This window comes from Macaca fascicularis, chromosome 8 (genome assembly GCF_037993035.2).
Source record: "Macaca fascicularis isolate 582-1 chromosome 8, T2T-MFA8v1.1".
NCBI classification, from domain to species: domain Eukaryota; kingdom Metazoa; phylum Chordata; class Mammalia; order Primates; family Cercopithecidae; genus Macaca; species Macaca fascicularis.
In genome coordinates, this window is record NC_088382.1 from 41,490,616 (window position 1) to 41,507,240 (window position 16,625).

The following is a 16,625-nucleotide window of genomic DNA, read 5'->3' on the forward strand; positions in this document are numbered from 1 at the left end:
TAGAGGGAGTCCTACCAACCATCTAGCTTCCTCCGCCTTCCCCGTGCCAGGCCAGCGGCCACCGCAGGCTTGGAGGCCCGGGCCACCTCTGCCCGCGCGCCTGGCCTTAAAGCGGTAGTGTAGTTAGGCTTCCTCAGGCAGGCAGTGGACCCACCGCGGGCTTTTCCTGTTTGAAGACTACAGCGTCTCACAACAACGCGCGCGAGAAGAGAGGGTACTCTCGCGAGAAGTCTAGGGGTGGCCGTGATGGCGGCGGCGGGAGCAGGACCCGGCCAGGAAGCGGGTGCCGGGCCTGGCCCAGGAGCGGCCGCAAATGCAACAGCTGCAGAAGAGGGGGAGATGAAGCCGGTGGCAGCGGGAGCAGCCGCTCCTCCTGGAGAGGGGACCTCTGCTCCTCCGACAGCTGAGCCCAGTTCCGGCGAGGCTGAAGGCGGGTAAGAGGTCCTGCGGCCAGAGGAGGACGCGGGAGGGAGGCCCGCCCCTCGCGAATCCCGCGGCTCTTGGAGCCCTGCCGCCCGCCCCCTGCGAACCCAGGCCCCGCCGCCAATGGCTCGCCCTGCCCCTGCGCAGCTTGGCCCGTCCTCTCTCAAGTATATCTCAGATAACGCCCCTTTCGCACCTTTCACGGGCGGTGGGAGTTGAGGCGCCTGTCATTATCACTGACTCTTGCACCCCGGCAGGAAGCTGGTAGCTCACTCTTTAACGGGAGGCCTTCACATATTCCAGGAAAAAAAAAAAAAAAAAAAAAGAACTACTTTGCAGTGCCAGACTGGAAGAAGTAACGGTCACTCTGAAAACAGGGTGGGAGAGCTGCCTCTCCTTGAACCTCTCCCAGGACCAACTCTAACCCAGGTAGATTTGTCTGTAAAAGCCGATTAGGCGTCCCTGTGCTCCGTGGGTCCGCCACTGTCTTGTCCACCTTCTCAATATCCTGACAGTACCTTGGGCATCCAGTCTGAGAACAGGCGTAGCTGAAAAAGCTGCAGGAATATGAAGTTCGACTGTAATTTGATCATCATTTTTGGGAATAGGTATTTTGAGGTTTGTTTGTATTGAGAATTCTTGCTTGAGCTCTTTCATTATCTTATAGGGAGGCAAACTTGGTCGATGTAAGCGGTGGTTTGGAGACAGAATCATCTAATGGAAAAGATACACTAGTAAGTATTTCTTTTTAGTTGTTTGCAAGACAACATAGGGTTTGGTTTAAAATTTTTTTTTTTTGCGGCGGAGCCTCACTCTGTCGCCCAGGCTGGAATGCAGTGGCGCGATCTGGGCTCACTGCAACCTCCTCCCGGGTTTCTGCGATTCTCCTGCCTCACCCTTCCAAATAGCTGGGATTACAGGCACCTGCCAACACACCCAGCTACTTTTTTTTTTTTTTTTTTTTTTGTATTTTTAGTAGAGACGGGGTTTCACGATGTTGGCCACGCTGGTCTCCAACTCCTGACCTCAGGTGATTCTCCCTCCTCGGCCTCCCAAAGTGCTGGGATTACAGGCTTGAGATACCGCACACGGCCTTGTTCTTAAATTTTTAAGCGAATCAAAAATACATTCAGTCTAGGCACGGTGGCTCATGCCTGTAATCCCAGCACTTTGGGAGGCTGAGACCAGCCTGGGCAACATAGGGAGACCCTTGTCTCTTAAAAAAATAAAATAAAGTAAAATATTTTATTCAAGTCAACTATTTTGATTCTCGAATTGCTCTGACACAGGAAGGTGCTGGGGATACGTCAGAGGTGATGGATACTCAGGCGGGCTCCGTGGATGAAGAGAATGGCCGACAGTTGGGTGAAGTAGAGCTGCAATGTGGGATTTGTACAAAATGGTTCACGGCTGACACATTTGGCATAGATACCTCGTGAGTACTTTTCATAGTTTTTGTAAGAATTACTTGGTAAAATAAATCTGAACATACTCAACAGTTAGTTTCTGGGCAAAATAAATGCGAAGTATTTCCTATGTCTCCTGACTCCTATTCAGCAAGTAGGATGTTGAATCGGGGATTGTTTTAATTCCCTTAGCATGTTATCTGCTTACTGACGGCACAGCCCTGATAGATACAATGGTGGGTATTGTCCCTCCATTTGAGTTTACAACCTGGTTTGGAGACAAAAAAAAAATGCAATTACAAACTGTTATATAAACAAATTTAGGACAATATAAACCTTGTGTTGGTGTTTTGGATTTTTCAGAAAGAATTAGTGTATATGTGGATAAAGCCTGTTGTCCCAAATTTGAGATGACCCATGCTCTTTATGCCTGAACCGTCCTCTTTTTCCTTTCTCATTGCTGCTGACTTACTCCTTTAGGTATGTTGTCTGCTCTCCTCAGCAAAGCTATTTCCAATCATGTGCCTCTTCTAGTGAATTAAAATAATATTGTGATTGAGAATGAAAAACTTTTTTCCTTATACCGACTCCTGTCTATTGGAATAACTATACTGCTCGCTCTTTGTAATGTTCTTTATGGTCTGTATTATACTAATACATTTATATAAGACTATATAAAAATAAGGCTGCATATGTGTGTGTTTTCTTGTTTTTTTCTTGCAACCGGGTCTCGCTCTGCCGCCCAGGCTGGAGTGCAATGGCAGGATCACAGCTTGCTGCAGCCTCGAACTTCTGAGCTCAAGGAATCCTCCTGCCTCACCCTTCCAAAGTGTTGGGATTACCTGCATGAGCCACCACACCCAGCTTTCCTTTATAATCTGTTGTATACTTTCTAGTTAAAAGGTTAAAATGGGTTTTAGAAATGCTGATGTCTCAATTAACATGTGACTTGTGATTTAGGAAGGAGTGTTTTTAAAAAGAAAGAAAAATACTGAAGGATCAGGAAGAAATAATTGATCTTGGTAGCAACATCTGTTGGGAAAACACACTAGCTAAGTGAGCCTGGTCTCTTAGAGAGGCCTAAGATAGGGCCACTTTTGCCGGAAGAATTTGTTTGGATAGACAGTTTAGGAAAGGAAATTTACTAGTGAGATAACTGGGAGGAATTCAAGGAAAAATCAAATCACAGTTCAAAATTTTGATAGCTTTGGAGACAAGAGTTTGTAACTGAACTTGAAAAGTTGTATCTAAAGCCCAGTTAGATCCTATCCGTGGTATCAAGTTTAAAAAAGGTGAGGGGCGGGGGCCAGGCACAGTGGCTCACGCCTGTAATCCCAGCACTTTGGGAGGCCGAGGCAGGCTGATCACGAGGTCGGGAGTTGGAAACGAGCCTGACCGATATGGTGAAACCCCATCTCCAAAAAAAATACAAAAATTAGCTGGGTGCAGTGTTGCACGCCTGTAGTCCCGGCTACTCGGGAGGCAGGAGAATCACTTGAACCCGGGAAGCGGAGGTTGCACTCCAGCCTGGGTGACAGAGTGAGACTCCGTCTCAAAAAAAAAAAAAAGGCAAGGCATGGTGGCTGACACCTGTAATCCCAGCACTTTAGGAGGTGGAGACAGGAGGATGACTTGAGCCCAGGCGTTCTAGACCAGCCTAGGCAACATAGTGCAATCCTGTCTCTATGAGAAATAGAAAAAATGAGCTAGGGCTGGGCGCGGTGGCTCAAGCCTGTAATCCCAGCACTTTGGGAGGCCGAGACGGGTGGATCACGAGGTCAGGAGATCGAGACCATCCTGGCTAACACGGTGAAACCCCGTCTCTACTAAAAAATACAAAAAACTAGCCGGGCGAGGTGGCGGGCGCCTGTAGTCCCAGCTACTCGGGAGGCTGAGGCAGGAGAATGGCGGGAACCCGGGAGGCGGAGCTTGCAGTGAGCCGAGATCTGGTCACTGCGCTCCAGCCTGGGCGACAGAGCAAGACTCCGTCTCAAAAAAAAAAAAAAAAAGAAAAAGAAAAAATGAGCTAGGCATGGTGATGCACCCCTGTAGTACCAGCTACTCAGGAGTTTTAGGTGGGAGGATTGCTTAAGCGCCACGAGGCTGCAGTGAGCCATGATTGTACCACTGCACTCCTGCCTGGGTAACAGAGTGAGACCCTGTCCCCCCCCCCAAAAAAATAAAGCCCAGTTAGGTGGGATGGATTATCTTTTGCAACTGAGATAGAGAATGTGAGCTAGCAGGGTATGAAAAAGGCTGCTCTTTACACCTGTTTGTGTGAATTAAAATAACTGTTTACCTACCTATCTTTAGTATGAGGCTTTGCCTTCTGTAAATGAGTTTATCACAATAAACTGTTTAACAGAAGAGGTTCTACAGAGAAGTGAAGGTAAGGAAACTCAGCCTTAACATTTGTAAGAATGTTTCTTAATTCCATGAGGGTAACAATAGTTGGTAAATGCTTGGTAGTCTTCTCTGAGGATACCCTAAGCTAGTTTCAGAGTCCAAGATAAACCTTTGTTCTGGTTTCTTCTCTTCTAGCTTAAGCCATTTATACTAAAGGTCTTCTGTCCTTCTGTTACTTTGCCCTTTGCAAGACTAAACTCCTGTCCTTTTCCTGTCACCCTGTGCAATCACTACCATGTTTCCTCAAATGCGTTGATTCCTCTGTTGCATCCCGTGTCTGCCATATTGTCTTTCCCCTCCTGGCCTCTTCCTCTCTTGACTTCAAATAGGCAAGTCTTCTCTTGATGTCAGGTGATCTACCTGTCTTGGCCTCTCAAAGTTCTGGGATTACAGGCATGAGCCACCACGCCTGGCCTAGTTATCTACATTTTTAATTCATTTTTTCTTACATTCTGCCTGCCCTTTCCAACCACATCATTGACACCATAGAGATATACCTTAGACTACTTTGTCCTTTTCTACAGCTGGCCTGGCATATTCTTTTTAGGTGCTCAAAAAATAAACTAACAAGATACCTTGTAAAAACAAGTGAGAACCTTCTAGATGCCGAATTGTCCAGTATAATGGATAAGGTCTTATTAATTTTTGTGACAGAAAAATCCAGGTATTTATAAGAATATGAGCCCGGTTTTGGTTTTGACAACCTTTTTACATTTTAAGACTATGTTAACATATTAACATTTTAATTTACCTGTCACTGAGGGGAATGGATGCATGTTAACTTCTCATAAAGAAGTGTACAGCCTGGGCAACATGGTGAAAGCCTAACTCCATAAAAAAAATACAAAAATTAGCTGGGCATGGTGGCTCATTCTTGTATCCCAGCTACTTGGGGGACTGAAGTGGGAGAATCAACCTGAGCCAGGGAAGGTCAAGTCTGCAGTGAGCTATGATTGTAACATTGCACTCCAGCCTGGGTGGCAGAGTGAGACCCTGTCTTAAAAAAAAAAAAAAAAAGAAGAAGAAGAAGTGTGTGTATTCACAAGTTCACTAATGTGTATAATTTGTCTCTTCTGTAGATCCTGTCTACCTTTCATGACCAACTACAGTTTTCACTGCAATGTCTGCCATCACAGTGGGAATACCTATTTCCTCCGGAAACAAGCAAGTAAGAACAAACTCTGGAGTATTAGAAGATGATTATGCACTGGAAAAGAAAAGGGATCTGGGCTTAGCAGAATCAGGAGACCTTTGCCTAATAGCTGGTATAAGTTCAGTTGGGGTTTAGCTCTGAATAATTGCAGTTGCCCATTTCAGGTCACATGATGACTCCATTTTGCTGCTGTAATTGCTATTTTCTGGACCACTTATTAATTATTCCCTTGGTAATAGAGATATAGTACTATAGATAACTGTTTCTTCCTTTTTGTTTTTGATAGACTTGAAGGAAATGTGCCTTAGTGCTTTGGCCAACCTGACATGGCAGTCCCGAACACAGGATGAACATCCGAAGACAATGTTCTCCAAAGATAAGGTAGAGGTGGAATTAGTGTAATTGCAATTATACTAAAGAGTTAGGTGGAACTTCTAAATATACTCCCTAACAAGTACTTTCTTCCCAGTTTTTAATGAATATATGACAGTGGATTCAGTGATTACCTTGTTCTTTTTTTCTTTTTTTTTCAAGACGGAGTCTTGCTCTATTGTCCAGGCTGCAGCGCAGTGATGCAGTCTCAGCTCACTGCATCCTCTGCCTCCTGGGTTCCAGCGATTCTCCTGCCTCAGCTTCCCGAGTAGCTGGGATTACAGGCTTGCGCCACCACGCCTGGCTAATTTTTTCTATTTTTGGTGGAGACAGGATTTCACTGTGTTGGCCAGGCTGGTCTCCAGCTGACCTCATGATCCCCCGCCTTGGCCTCCCAAAGTGCTGGGATTACAGGTGTGAGCCACCGCACCTGGCCTGTTCTGTTTTTTTTTTAAGAGAGAGTCTCACTCTGTCACCCAGGCTAGAGTGCAGTGGTGTGATTATGGCTCACTGCAGCCTTGACCTCCTGGGCTAAAGCAATTCACCTTCCTTGGCCTCTCAAAGTGCTGGGAGTACAGATGTGAGCCACTGCGCGTGGCCCATTTTTAGTTTATTTTTTCCAAAATTATTTTGAAAATTTTCAAGGTGGAATGTAGTGACACCATCATGGCTCACTGAAGCCTTGACCTCCTAGGTTCAGGTGATCTTCCCACCTCAGCCTGTCGAGTAGCTGGGACTCCAGGTGCACGCCACCACACCCAACTCATTTTTGTGTGTGTTTTTTTTTTTAAGAGACAGGGTTTCGCCACGTTGCCCAGGCTGGTCGAACTCCTGTACTCAAGTGATCCGTCCGCCTCGGCCTCCCAAGTTGTTGGGATTACAGGTGTGAGCCACTGCACCTGGCCCGTTTCTTCTTCGATTTGCCAGTTAACATTTTGCTACATTTGTTTTATCTCCCCCTATCTCTGTTTTTCTTTTAAGCTGTATGAGACTACCTTGTAGGTATATTTTACCCAATATTCTGTTAATACAACCACAATGCAATGATCATAGTAAAGAAATTTAACATTGGTGCAGTACTACTAATTTACAGTTCATATTTGTAGTTTCTCAGGATTATTTTTGTGTTAATAATATCCTCCTCCATAGCGTCTTCCTTCATCCAGGATCTGGTTAGGATCACCCGTTACATTTAGTTGTAATGACTCTTTTGTCCCTAATCAATTAATAAAACAATTCCTTTATTCAATTGGGTTTTGCTCTATTACCCAGCCCGAAGTGCAGTGGCACAGTCACGGCTCACTACAGCCTCAACCTCCTGGGTTCAAGCTATTCTCCCACCTCAGCCTCCCGAGCAGCTGCACTCATGCTACCACATCCAGCTAATTAAAAAAAAATTTTTATTGGAGATGTGGTCTCACTATGTTGCCCAGCTGGTTTTGACCTCCTGGGCTCAAGTGATCCTCCTGCCTTGGCCTCCCAAAGCTCTGGGAAGACAGGCATGAACCAACACACCCAGCTCCTTCATTTATTTATTTAATGAATTAAAAATTTTAAAGTGCTTAGACAGTTGTTTGGCATGATATTCCTCAATTTGCATTTGACTGTTTCTTCATGATTAGGTTCAGGTTAAACTTTTTTTTTCCTCTTTAATAGGGACGGGTCTCACTATGTTGCCCAGGCTGGTCTTACACTCCTGGGCTCAAGCAATCCACTGGCTCTGGCCTCCCAAGGTGCTGAGATTAAAGTTGTGAGCCACTGTGCCTGGCCATGTGTTAAACATTTTTGGCAAGATTATATAGGTATCGTGTGTTTTTTAGACCGCCACATCAGGAGGTATATAAGATATTGGTTTGTTTTATTATTAGTGATCCTAAATTTGAGTAGTTGGTTAAGGAGGGAGCATTTTTATCTTTGTGCTAAGTAATCCTTAAGCCATACATGGAGATTATGTGAGTACCTTATTCTCCTACTCCTTTCAACTAGTGATTTTAGCCACCATTGATTATCCAACCCTGAATCAGTTGTTAGAGTAGTGGTTGTAAATCAGAATACATTCTTCAGTTGCAAGTCTTCTGTAAATAACTTCCCCTCATTCTTTTTTTTCCCTTTGAAATATCACTGTGGATTTTTTTTAAAAAATCAATGTGTCCATTGTTGGAAATTTTTTTTTTTTTAAATTGAGATGGAGTCTGGCTCTGTCACCCCGGCTAGAGTGCAGTGGTGCGATGTTTTGGCTCACTGCAACTTCTGCCTCCTGGGTTCAAGTAATTATCCTGCCTCAGCTTCCTGAGTAGCTGGGACTACTGGCGCATGCAACCATGCTTGGCTAATTTTTGTATTTTTTGGTAGAGACAGGGTTTAACCATGTTGGCCAGGCTGGTCTCAAACTTCTGACCTCAAGTGATCTACCCACCTCAGCCTCCCAAAGTGCTGGGATTACAAGCGTGTGCCACTGTGCCCACACTTGCAAATGTTGTTGCATTTTTTTTATTTCTGACCCTCAGATTGTCCCAGATTCAACCATTGTAGCCCTATTGGACTGACTCCTGAAACTCTTTGATACGCCCCCATCCATTTTTGAACTCTTCCTTACTTTCTGGAATAACAAAATATTCCAGGCTTTCTTTGTACTTCCCCTGGTTCCTTTTAGTAAAGATTTAGTTTTCATGGAACTAACTCTGGTGGTGGAACTTTAGAAGATTATCTACATAGGAGGCCAGAAGATGAAGGTCAAAAGTCGTTTCAGTCGTGTAAGCAGGAGTTGGTGAGAGCCACAGTCACAGCAGTGGGGATGGAAGGGAGGCCTGATTGGAATGACATTTCTGAAATTTTGAAATTTATTTGGTGACCGTTTAGGTATAAAAATTGTGAGAGAAGCCGGGCACGGTGGCTCAAGCCTGTAATCCCAGCACTTTGGGAGGCCGAGACGGGTGGATCACAAGGTCAGGAGATCGAGACCATCCTGGCTAACCCGGTGAAACCCTGTTTCTACTAAAAAATACAAAAAACTAGCCAGGCGAGGTGGCGAGCACCTGTAATCCCAGCTACTCGGAGGCTGAGGCAGGAGAATGGCGTAAACTCGGGAGGTGGAGCTTGCAGTGAGCTGAGATCCGGCCACTGCACTCCAGCCTGGGCGACAGAGCGAGACTCTGTCTCAAAAAAAAAAAAAAATTGTGAGAGAAGAGTCAAGGACAGCTCTTATTGTATCTAGCTTATTTGGGTGATTACTGGTTCTAAGTTATCGGGAGCAAGAATAGAAATCTGAAAAGCAAATTTATGAGGTAAGATACCAAGTTCCATTTTAGTCACAAGAAGTTTGAGGTCCCTTTAGGATGTCCAGATAGATATGTCTCAGCTGGTAGAAATAGGAGCTCAAGAGAGAATAATTTGGGAGTCATCTTCTAATTGATAACCAAGGGACTGTGACAGAGCTTTTCCCTCCAACTGGAGTGTAAGCCCCACATGGCTAAGGTTTGTTTCTACTTGTGGAAATCCCCATAATCTGTATATTGTGTGTATACAATGAAATATTCAGTGATTAAAAGACAAACATGTAAACCTTGTATAACATTATGGGGGGAAAAAACTAACATGGATTTTTCTCTTGATTCTAACAAGGTCTTTGAAAAATGCTGTTTTCTTTCTTTGTCAGCATATTTTTGACTGCAGTGATAATAGTCTTAATTTATTTTTAAAATTAGGATATTATACCATTTATTGATAAATACTGGGAGTGCATGACAACCAGACAGAGACCTGGGAAAATGACTTGGCCAAATAACATTGTTAAAACAATGGTAAGTAGACTAAAATTGATTAGACTTGACATTTAAGAAACCATTGTTCTTCGTAAGAATTAAATAATATTTTATCGTCTCACTGTGAAATGATAAAATTAGAACAACTTAATGTTATATCTTTGAGTGTGAGATACAGCTAATTGTGAATTTTAATAGTTTTTGGACACAGAATCAGTGAGATGCATATTGTGTCTTATGTGAACATTGCCCACATACACCTGGTTTTATGTATTGAAACTTTTGTCCACGGTACTTTTGCAAGAATAATTTTGTATTGAAATTAGAGACCATTTATTTTCTTCTATTAAAAAAATGTTATGGGCAATATTGTCCTTAAAATTAAAGAGAACACCTGGGGAGAAGTCAACAGCAAGCTGTTAACAGTGCTTATCTTTGTGAGATAGAAGGATAGGTGAGGAGTATGAAAAACTTGGGCACTCTTCGTGTTTTCTCTGTTTGAATTTTTTGATGGTAACAGATTATTTCTTAGAAGGAAAAACAATACTATCTTTTTTGGACACTACACCTAGGAACTGACTTTTGGAGTTGGTGGTTGATTCTTCATCCCATACTTTTCAGTATAAAATGTTCATTAATAGTAAACCACCGCTTCTTTTTAGAGTAAAGAAAGAGATGTGTTCTTGGTAAAGGAACACCCAGATCCAGGGAGCAAAGACCCAGAAGAAGATTACCCCAAATTTGGACTTTTGGATCAGGTACATTAATATGTTTTATATTTACTTTTTGATTTTAAGCCACTTGGGGATAGGGAGTCAGGTTCTGTTTACATGTGTATATTTGCCACATAACACACTGCCATTACATGCGCATAGCATCGTGGACTCCAAAAAAATAGTGAGTGATACGAGAGTACTCACCTTCAACCAAGAGATCAGTGTCTTACAGTGTTTTAGTTGTGGGTCTTCTCCAAAATGTTATGAATTTCTTCAAATCACTTTTTTTTAACTTTAGTTTCCTCACTTGTAACATGTAAAAAATGCTATTTCAAATTACTTCTAATCTTTCTGACATCTCAAATTTTGCTCTTAAAAACATTCTTTGTTGTGAAAATAATTTGTTATGAAGAATTTGTGTTGCATATCTAACATAACAGGCAAATGAAAATTGCCATTTTTTTGTTCAACAGCAGGGTTCACATTTGGCCAGTCAGAATGTCAAATCTTTTTTTTTTTTTTTTTTTGAGACGGAGTCTTGCTCTGTAGCCCGGGCTGGAGTGCAGTGGCCGGATCTCAGCTCACTGCAAGCTCCGCCTCCCGGGTTTAGGCCATTCTCCTGCCTCAGCCTCCAGAGTAGCTGGGACTACAGGCGCCCGCCACCTCTCCCGGCTAGTTTTTTGTATTTTTAGTAGAGACGGGGTTTCACGGTGTTAGCCAGGATGGTCTCGATCTCCTGACCTCGTGATCCGCCCGTCTCGGCCTCCCAAAGTGCTGGGATTACAGGCTTGAGCCACCGCGCCCAGCCTTAGAATGTCAAATCTTAAAGCTGTGTCTTTACACGTTTTATTTGCCATCTTTGAAAATGCAAGATTCAGCCCGGTGCAGTGGCTCATGCCTGTAATCCTAGCACTTTGGGAGGCTGAGGCAGGAGGATTGCTTGAGTCCAAGAGTTCGAGACCAGCCTGGACAATATAGCAAGACCCGTCTCTCAAAAAAAAAAAAAGCAAGATTTCACATAGAAATTTAGATTTCTGTCTTGTAAAATGAAAACATCTGACTACATGGGGCCTGAATTCCCACAGGAGCTGAGTGAATGGGGCTTAGGCACTCTGGTTTGCCCTGTGCCCTCTCGTGCCTCTACCAAGGTTGATTGATTAATTGCCACTTATCGCCATTCTGAAACTATTCTGGTCCTTACACTTGGCCTGCCTCACGCATACTTGCAAGAGTGCTTGCTGGTCCACAAAACACCCAAGTTTGGGACCCTGCAAGCTTCATTGTTTAGAATTGTCGATTTCAGGCCTGGCGTGGTGGCACATGCCTGTAATCCCAGCACTTTGGGAGGTTGAGGCGGGCAGATCACTTGAGGTCAGGAGTTCAAGACCAGCCTGGCCAACACGGTAAAACTCTGTCTCTACTGAAAATATAAAAATTAGGCTGGGCATGGTGGCTCACGCCTGTAATCCCAGCACTTTCGGAGGCCAAGGCAAGTGGATCACCTGAGGTTGGGAGTTTTGAGACCAACCTAGCCAACACGGTGAAACCCCGTCTTTACTAAAAAATACAGAAATTTATCTGGGTGTGACAGCAGGCGCCTGTAAATCCCAGCTACTTGGGAGGCTGAGGCAAGAGAATCGCTTGAACCTGGGAGGCAGAGGTTTCAGTAAGCCAGTATCAGTGCCACTGCACTCCAGCCTGGGCGACAAGAGTGAAAATCTGTCTCAAAAAAAAAAAAAAAAAAAAAATTAGCCGGGCATGGTGGTGTGCACCTATAGTCCCAGCTACTCGGGAGGGTAAACCAAGAGAATCGCTTGAACCTGGGAGGCAGAAGTTGTAGTAAGCTGAGATTGTGCCACTGCGCTACAGACTGGGCAACAGAGTGAGACTCCATCTAAAAAAAAAAAAAAAAAGGTCAATTTTAGTTCCCATTCTGTTAGAATTTCTCTTGTTTTATGAGCATCCAGATTGACTGACTTATGTAGACTCCTATTTTAATTGGATATATTTTTGCAGGACCTTAGTAACATTGGTCCTGCTTACGACAACCAAAAACAGAGCAGTGCTGTGTCTACTAGTGGGAATCTAAATGGTAAGTGTTTACATGTCTCATTGCTGAAATATTTGGAAGCTATTGAATCCAGTTGTTCCTAGAATTGGCCTTTCTTTGGGTTGACTCTTAACCTGGATACTTACTAAGATGCTTTTATAGTTCAAGCTCAATTTTTAGGAGCTAGCCAAGGATTTGGCAGATGGTAATAGAGGAGAACTTTTTGTCACTTTACAACACAGTTTGCTCTTGAGTGAGACAGGCCTAGCATAAAACAAGGAACCATTTCAAGGTCAGATTTGCTGTGTTTATATCTGTATCCTTGTAACTAACATTAAATTTAGAAAGATTCAGCTCCTCTCCACTCTTTTTCTGCTATTCAGTTCTTACTTTTAACAGATTTCCTGTGCCCATCTTCTAATTTTTCTTGCCCCGAAACTTCAGCTCATTCATGTGATAGCATTTCTATATTAACCACCCAATACAGCTTGTTCTTCTGTTAACCCTTCTAATAATGGGAAAAGCCCTCGTTACTAATGGTTATCTAATACGAGTTGGGGTGGCTGAGAGATTTTAGCTGTTCATCTGATACATGGCATCATTAACCTGTCTTTTGGAGTGGTAGGACTTAAATAGCTGATCGTTTCTACTGTTACTAATATTCTAAGATGGGTTGGAAATAGCTAAGTGTGTTGTTTATCTTTTTACAACATATTTTCCCCTTTTAATTGTTAAAATTTGACAAATACATGGTGCCACTTCTGTTCTTACAGGTGGAGCCACTTTTGGAGGTGAATTCCTCCACTGTCTTCTTTCAGCCTCTCAGACTTAAGTATTTTGTGGTTTGGAAAATGCTTTTTGCTGAGCTGTGGTAGAAGCTAAAACTACATAATTTTGAAGCATTGTGAAAATGGCGGCAATAGCACTTAATATGAAACAGTAGTTGAGTTTAATGTTAGTCTTTAAGAGCTTGTATGTTGTCATATTCTGCCTAACATGGCCAGCTACCCCTCTTTTGTATTGTTTGCTCTGTTCTGGATGGATCTGAAACTTCTTAAAATAATTAAAATGCAAACGACAGTTAAAAATGTAATTCTGGCCGGGCGTGGTGACTCACGCCTGTAATCCCAGCACTTTGGGAGGCCGAGACGGGTGGATCACGAGGTCAGGAGATCGAGACTATCCTGGCTAACACGGTGAAACCCCATCTCTACTAAAAAATACAAAAAACTAGCCGGGCGAGGTGGCGGGCGCCTGTAGTCCCAGCTACTCCGGAGGCTGAGGCAGGAGAATGGCGTGAACCCGGGAGGCGGAGCTTGCAGTGAGCCGAGATCCGGCCACTGCACTCCAGCCTGGGCGACAGAGCGAGACTCCGTCTCAAAAAAAAAAAAAAAAAAATGTAATTCTGGCCAGGCAAGGTGGCTCACGCATGGTATCCCAGCACTTTGGGAGGCCGAGACAGACAGATCACCTGAGGCCAGGAGTTCAAGACCAGCCTGGCCACCATGGCAAAACGCCATCTCTACTAAAAATACAAAAAATTAGCCGGGCATGGTGGCAGGCACCTGTAATCCCAGCTACTTGGGAGGCTGAGGCAGGAGAATCACTTGAACCCAGGAGGCAGAGGTTGCAGTGAGCCAAGATCATGCCACTGCATTCCAGCTTGGGCAACAGAGCAAGACTCCGTCTCAAAAAAACAAAAACAAAAATGTAATTTTTTTTTATTACAGTGACTTAAACTAGAGATGATGACATTGCAGCAGTTTAACATTAAACTTTGCCGTGTGCGGTGGCTCACGCCTGTAATCCCAGCACTTTGGGAGGCCTAGGTGGGCGGACCACAAGGTCAGGAGGTCGAGACCATCCTGGCTAACACGGTGAAACCCCGTCTCTACTAAAAATACAAAAACTTAGCCAGGCGTGGCAGCGTGCGCCTGTAGTCCCAGCTACTCGGGAGGCTGAGGCAGGAGGATGGCGTGAACCCAGGAGGTGGAGCTTGCAGTGAGCCGAGATCATATCACTGCACTCCAGCGTGGGCGACAGAGCAAGACTCTGTCTCAAAAAAAAAATAAATAAAAAACTTTTATGAAAAATAGAATAACATCTGAGGTGTTCATCAAAGGAAATTCTTGGCCGGGCGCGGTGGCTCAAGCCTGTAATCCCAGCACTTTGGGAGGCCGAGATGGGCGGATCACGAGGTCAGGAGATTGAGACCATCCTGGCTAACACGGTGAAACCCCGTCTCTACTAAGAAATACAAAAAATAGCCGGGCGAGGTGGCAGCGCCTGTAGTCCCAGCTACTCGGGAGGCTGAGGCCGGAGAATGGCGTGAACCCGGGAGGCGGAGCTTGCAGTGAGCTGAGATCCGGCCACTGCACTCCAGCCTGGGCTACAGAGCAAGACTCCATCTCAAAAAAAAAAAGGAAATTCTGCATAAGTCTGGTCCTGTATATGCAGAATATGACCCACCTTCAATGTCTTGATCCTTTTTATTGCAGCAGAACTGCTGATAATTCCCAAGCTTGCCCCAAATTAAGATTTAGTACTCTGCAGTTGTTTACGTAAAGGTGTTTTCCTGCAGTTCAGGGACATTTCCTGGAAGAAGGAAAAATAAAACTAATTGAGAGGAATTTGAAACGGACAAAATTTTCAAAGTACCTATTTCAGAAATACACAAGGTAATATTCCTTGTGGCTTTAGTATGTAGCTAAATTTTTTGTATAAAATACGTAAATTTTCTATTCATATTAATTGCTTTTAGTTCCACAAACCAGGTTAATCTAACCTGAATTTTAGTACATTGGCACAATCTTAATAAATGTTGTATTGACGAATGGGTATGGAACTAAAACTTGCCTAGCAAATTGAAAGCCTTCTTTCTTATTTGTGTCATGTGCAACCACGATGGAGATCTAGCAGTACTGGAGAGAAACACCTTTTTAGTACTTCTGTTTCTGTTTTCCATGTTGGATGTATTTTGTCTTGTTGGATATTCAAGTTCAATGCTTTAGCAGATATTGTGCCTTTATGATGTTTATGGACTATATTGTGTAGTTCAAGCAAGTGAACATCAACTTACAGTGAGGATAGTCTCTCTTTATGGGTGTTTGTATTAATTTGGATGGAAAAAAAAATGTACCCATACAGTTGTTTTCATTCTTTTTAGCTGAGGGTGTTTGAGATCTGAATGAGTGAAAATGCATTTGTGTCACACCCTCACAAAGTATACTAATAGTTGCAGTTTATTACAAACAAAGGTTGAAACTGTAACCTGACCATCACTAGTGCTGGATTCATTTGAGCTTATTGCCAGAACCCAGTGTTCCGGGACTGTGAGATGCCTAGTAGATTTTTTCAAAACCAGTGTGAAATCCAATATGTCTTTGGAAGGAAATCCTCCTGTGGTGTTACACAAATGCACACTGGGTGTGTTGGTCCCCATGGAATTTCATTATCCACATGGTGCTTCCCTCATGGCTCATTGAAAGTGATCTGCCTTCTCTTCAAAGGGGGAATTGCAGCAGGAAGCAGCGGAAAAGGACGAGGAGCCAAGCGCAAACAGCAGGATGGAGGGACCACAGGGACCACCAAGAAGGCCCGGAGGTGGGGAGAGTGCCCACCCCACCCCACCTCACTGTTTAAGTATTATTTGGTGCTGGGAAAGTCCAGCTAAGGGAAAAGAGCTCAAGGGTTTAAGGTTTAAAAGCCTGTCGATTTATTTTCCAAACCTTGAGCACTTTGAGGGGCAAAATAACCACAGGTTGGAGGCCGGGCGTTGGTGGCTCATGTGTGTAATCCCAGCACTTTGGGAGGTCAAGGCAGGTGGATCACTTGAGACCAGGAGTTTGAGACCAGCCTGGTCAATATGGCAAAATCCCATCTCCACTAAAAATACAAAATTAGGCAGGCGTAGTGGTGAGCACCTGTAATCCCAGCTACTTGGGAGGCTGAGGCAGGAGAATCGCTTGAAGCTGGGAGGCGGGTGGCAGTGAGCCAAGATGATGCCACTGCACTCCATCCTGGGCAACAGAGTGAAACTCCATCTCGAAAACAAACAAAAATAGTAATCCCAGGTTGGGTGCAGTGGCTCATGCCTATAATTCCAGCACTTTGGGAGGCTGAGACAGGTGGATCACCTGAGGTCAGGAGTTCGAGACCAGCCTGGCCAACATGGTGAAACCTCATCTCTACTGAAACAAAAAACAAAAAAATTAGCTGGGCCTGGGGGCACGTGCCTATAATCCCAGCTACTCGGGAGGCTGAGATGGGAGAATCACTTGAACCCAGGAGGCAGAGGTTGCGGTGAGCTGAGATCGCACTATTGCACTCCAGCCTGGG

At 44.1% G+C, this 16,625-nt stretch overlaps 1 protein-coding gene across 9 annotated transcripts in view; it reads left to right on the plus strand.

The window, feature by feature from the left end:
* The first annotated feature begins 224 nt into the window (after positions 1-224).
* Positions 225-16,625, plus strand: part of ASH2L (ASH2 like, histone lysine methyltransferase complex subunit) — a 36,340-nt gene continuing 19,939 nt past the window's right edge. For 4 of the 9 annotated variants that reach the window (XM_005563064.4, XM_005563067.4, XM_005563066.4 and 1 more), the window contains exons 1-10: positions 225-434; positions 1,091-1,157; positions 1,713-1,858; positions 5,315-5,403; positions 5,675-5,769; positions 9,465-9,560; positions 10,184-10,279; positions 12,254-12,329; positions 13,061-13,078; positions 15,797-15,890. In XM_005563064.4, the coding sequence (XP_005563121.3) occupies positions 247-434; positions 1,091-1,157; positions 1,713-1,858; positions 5,315-5,403; positions 5,675-5,769; positions 9,465-9,560; positions 10,184-10,279; positions 12,254-12,329; positions 13,061-13,078; positions 15,797-15,890 (965 nt within the window). In that variant the 5' untranslated portion in view covers positions 225-246. Of the gene's footprint in view, positions 853-1,090; positions 1,158-1,712; positions 1,859-5,314; positions 5,404-5,674; positions 5,770-9,464; positions 9,561-10,183; positions 10,280-12,253; positions 12,330-13,060; positions 13,079-15,796; positions 15,891-16,625 lie in introns of all 9 variants that reach the window. The other 5 variants (XM_005563065.4, XM_005563068.4, XM_073998571.1 and 2 more) reach the window with 2 other exon arrangements.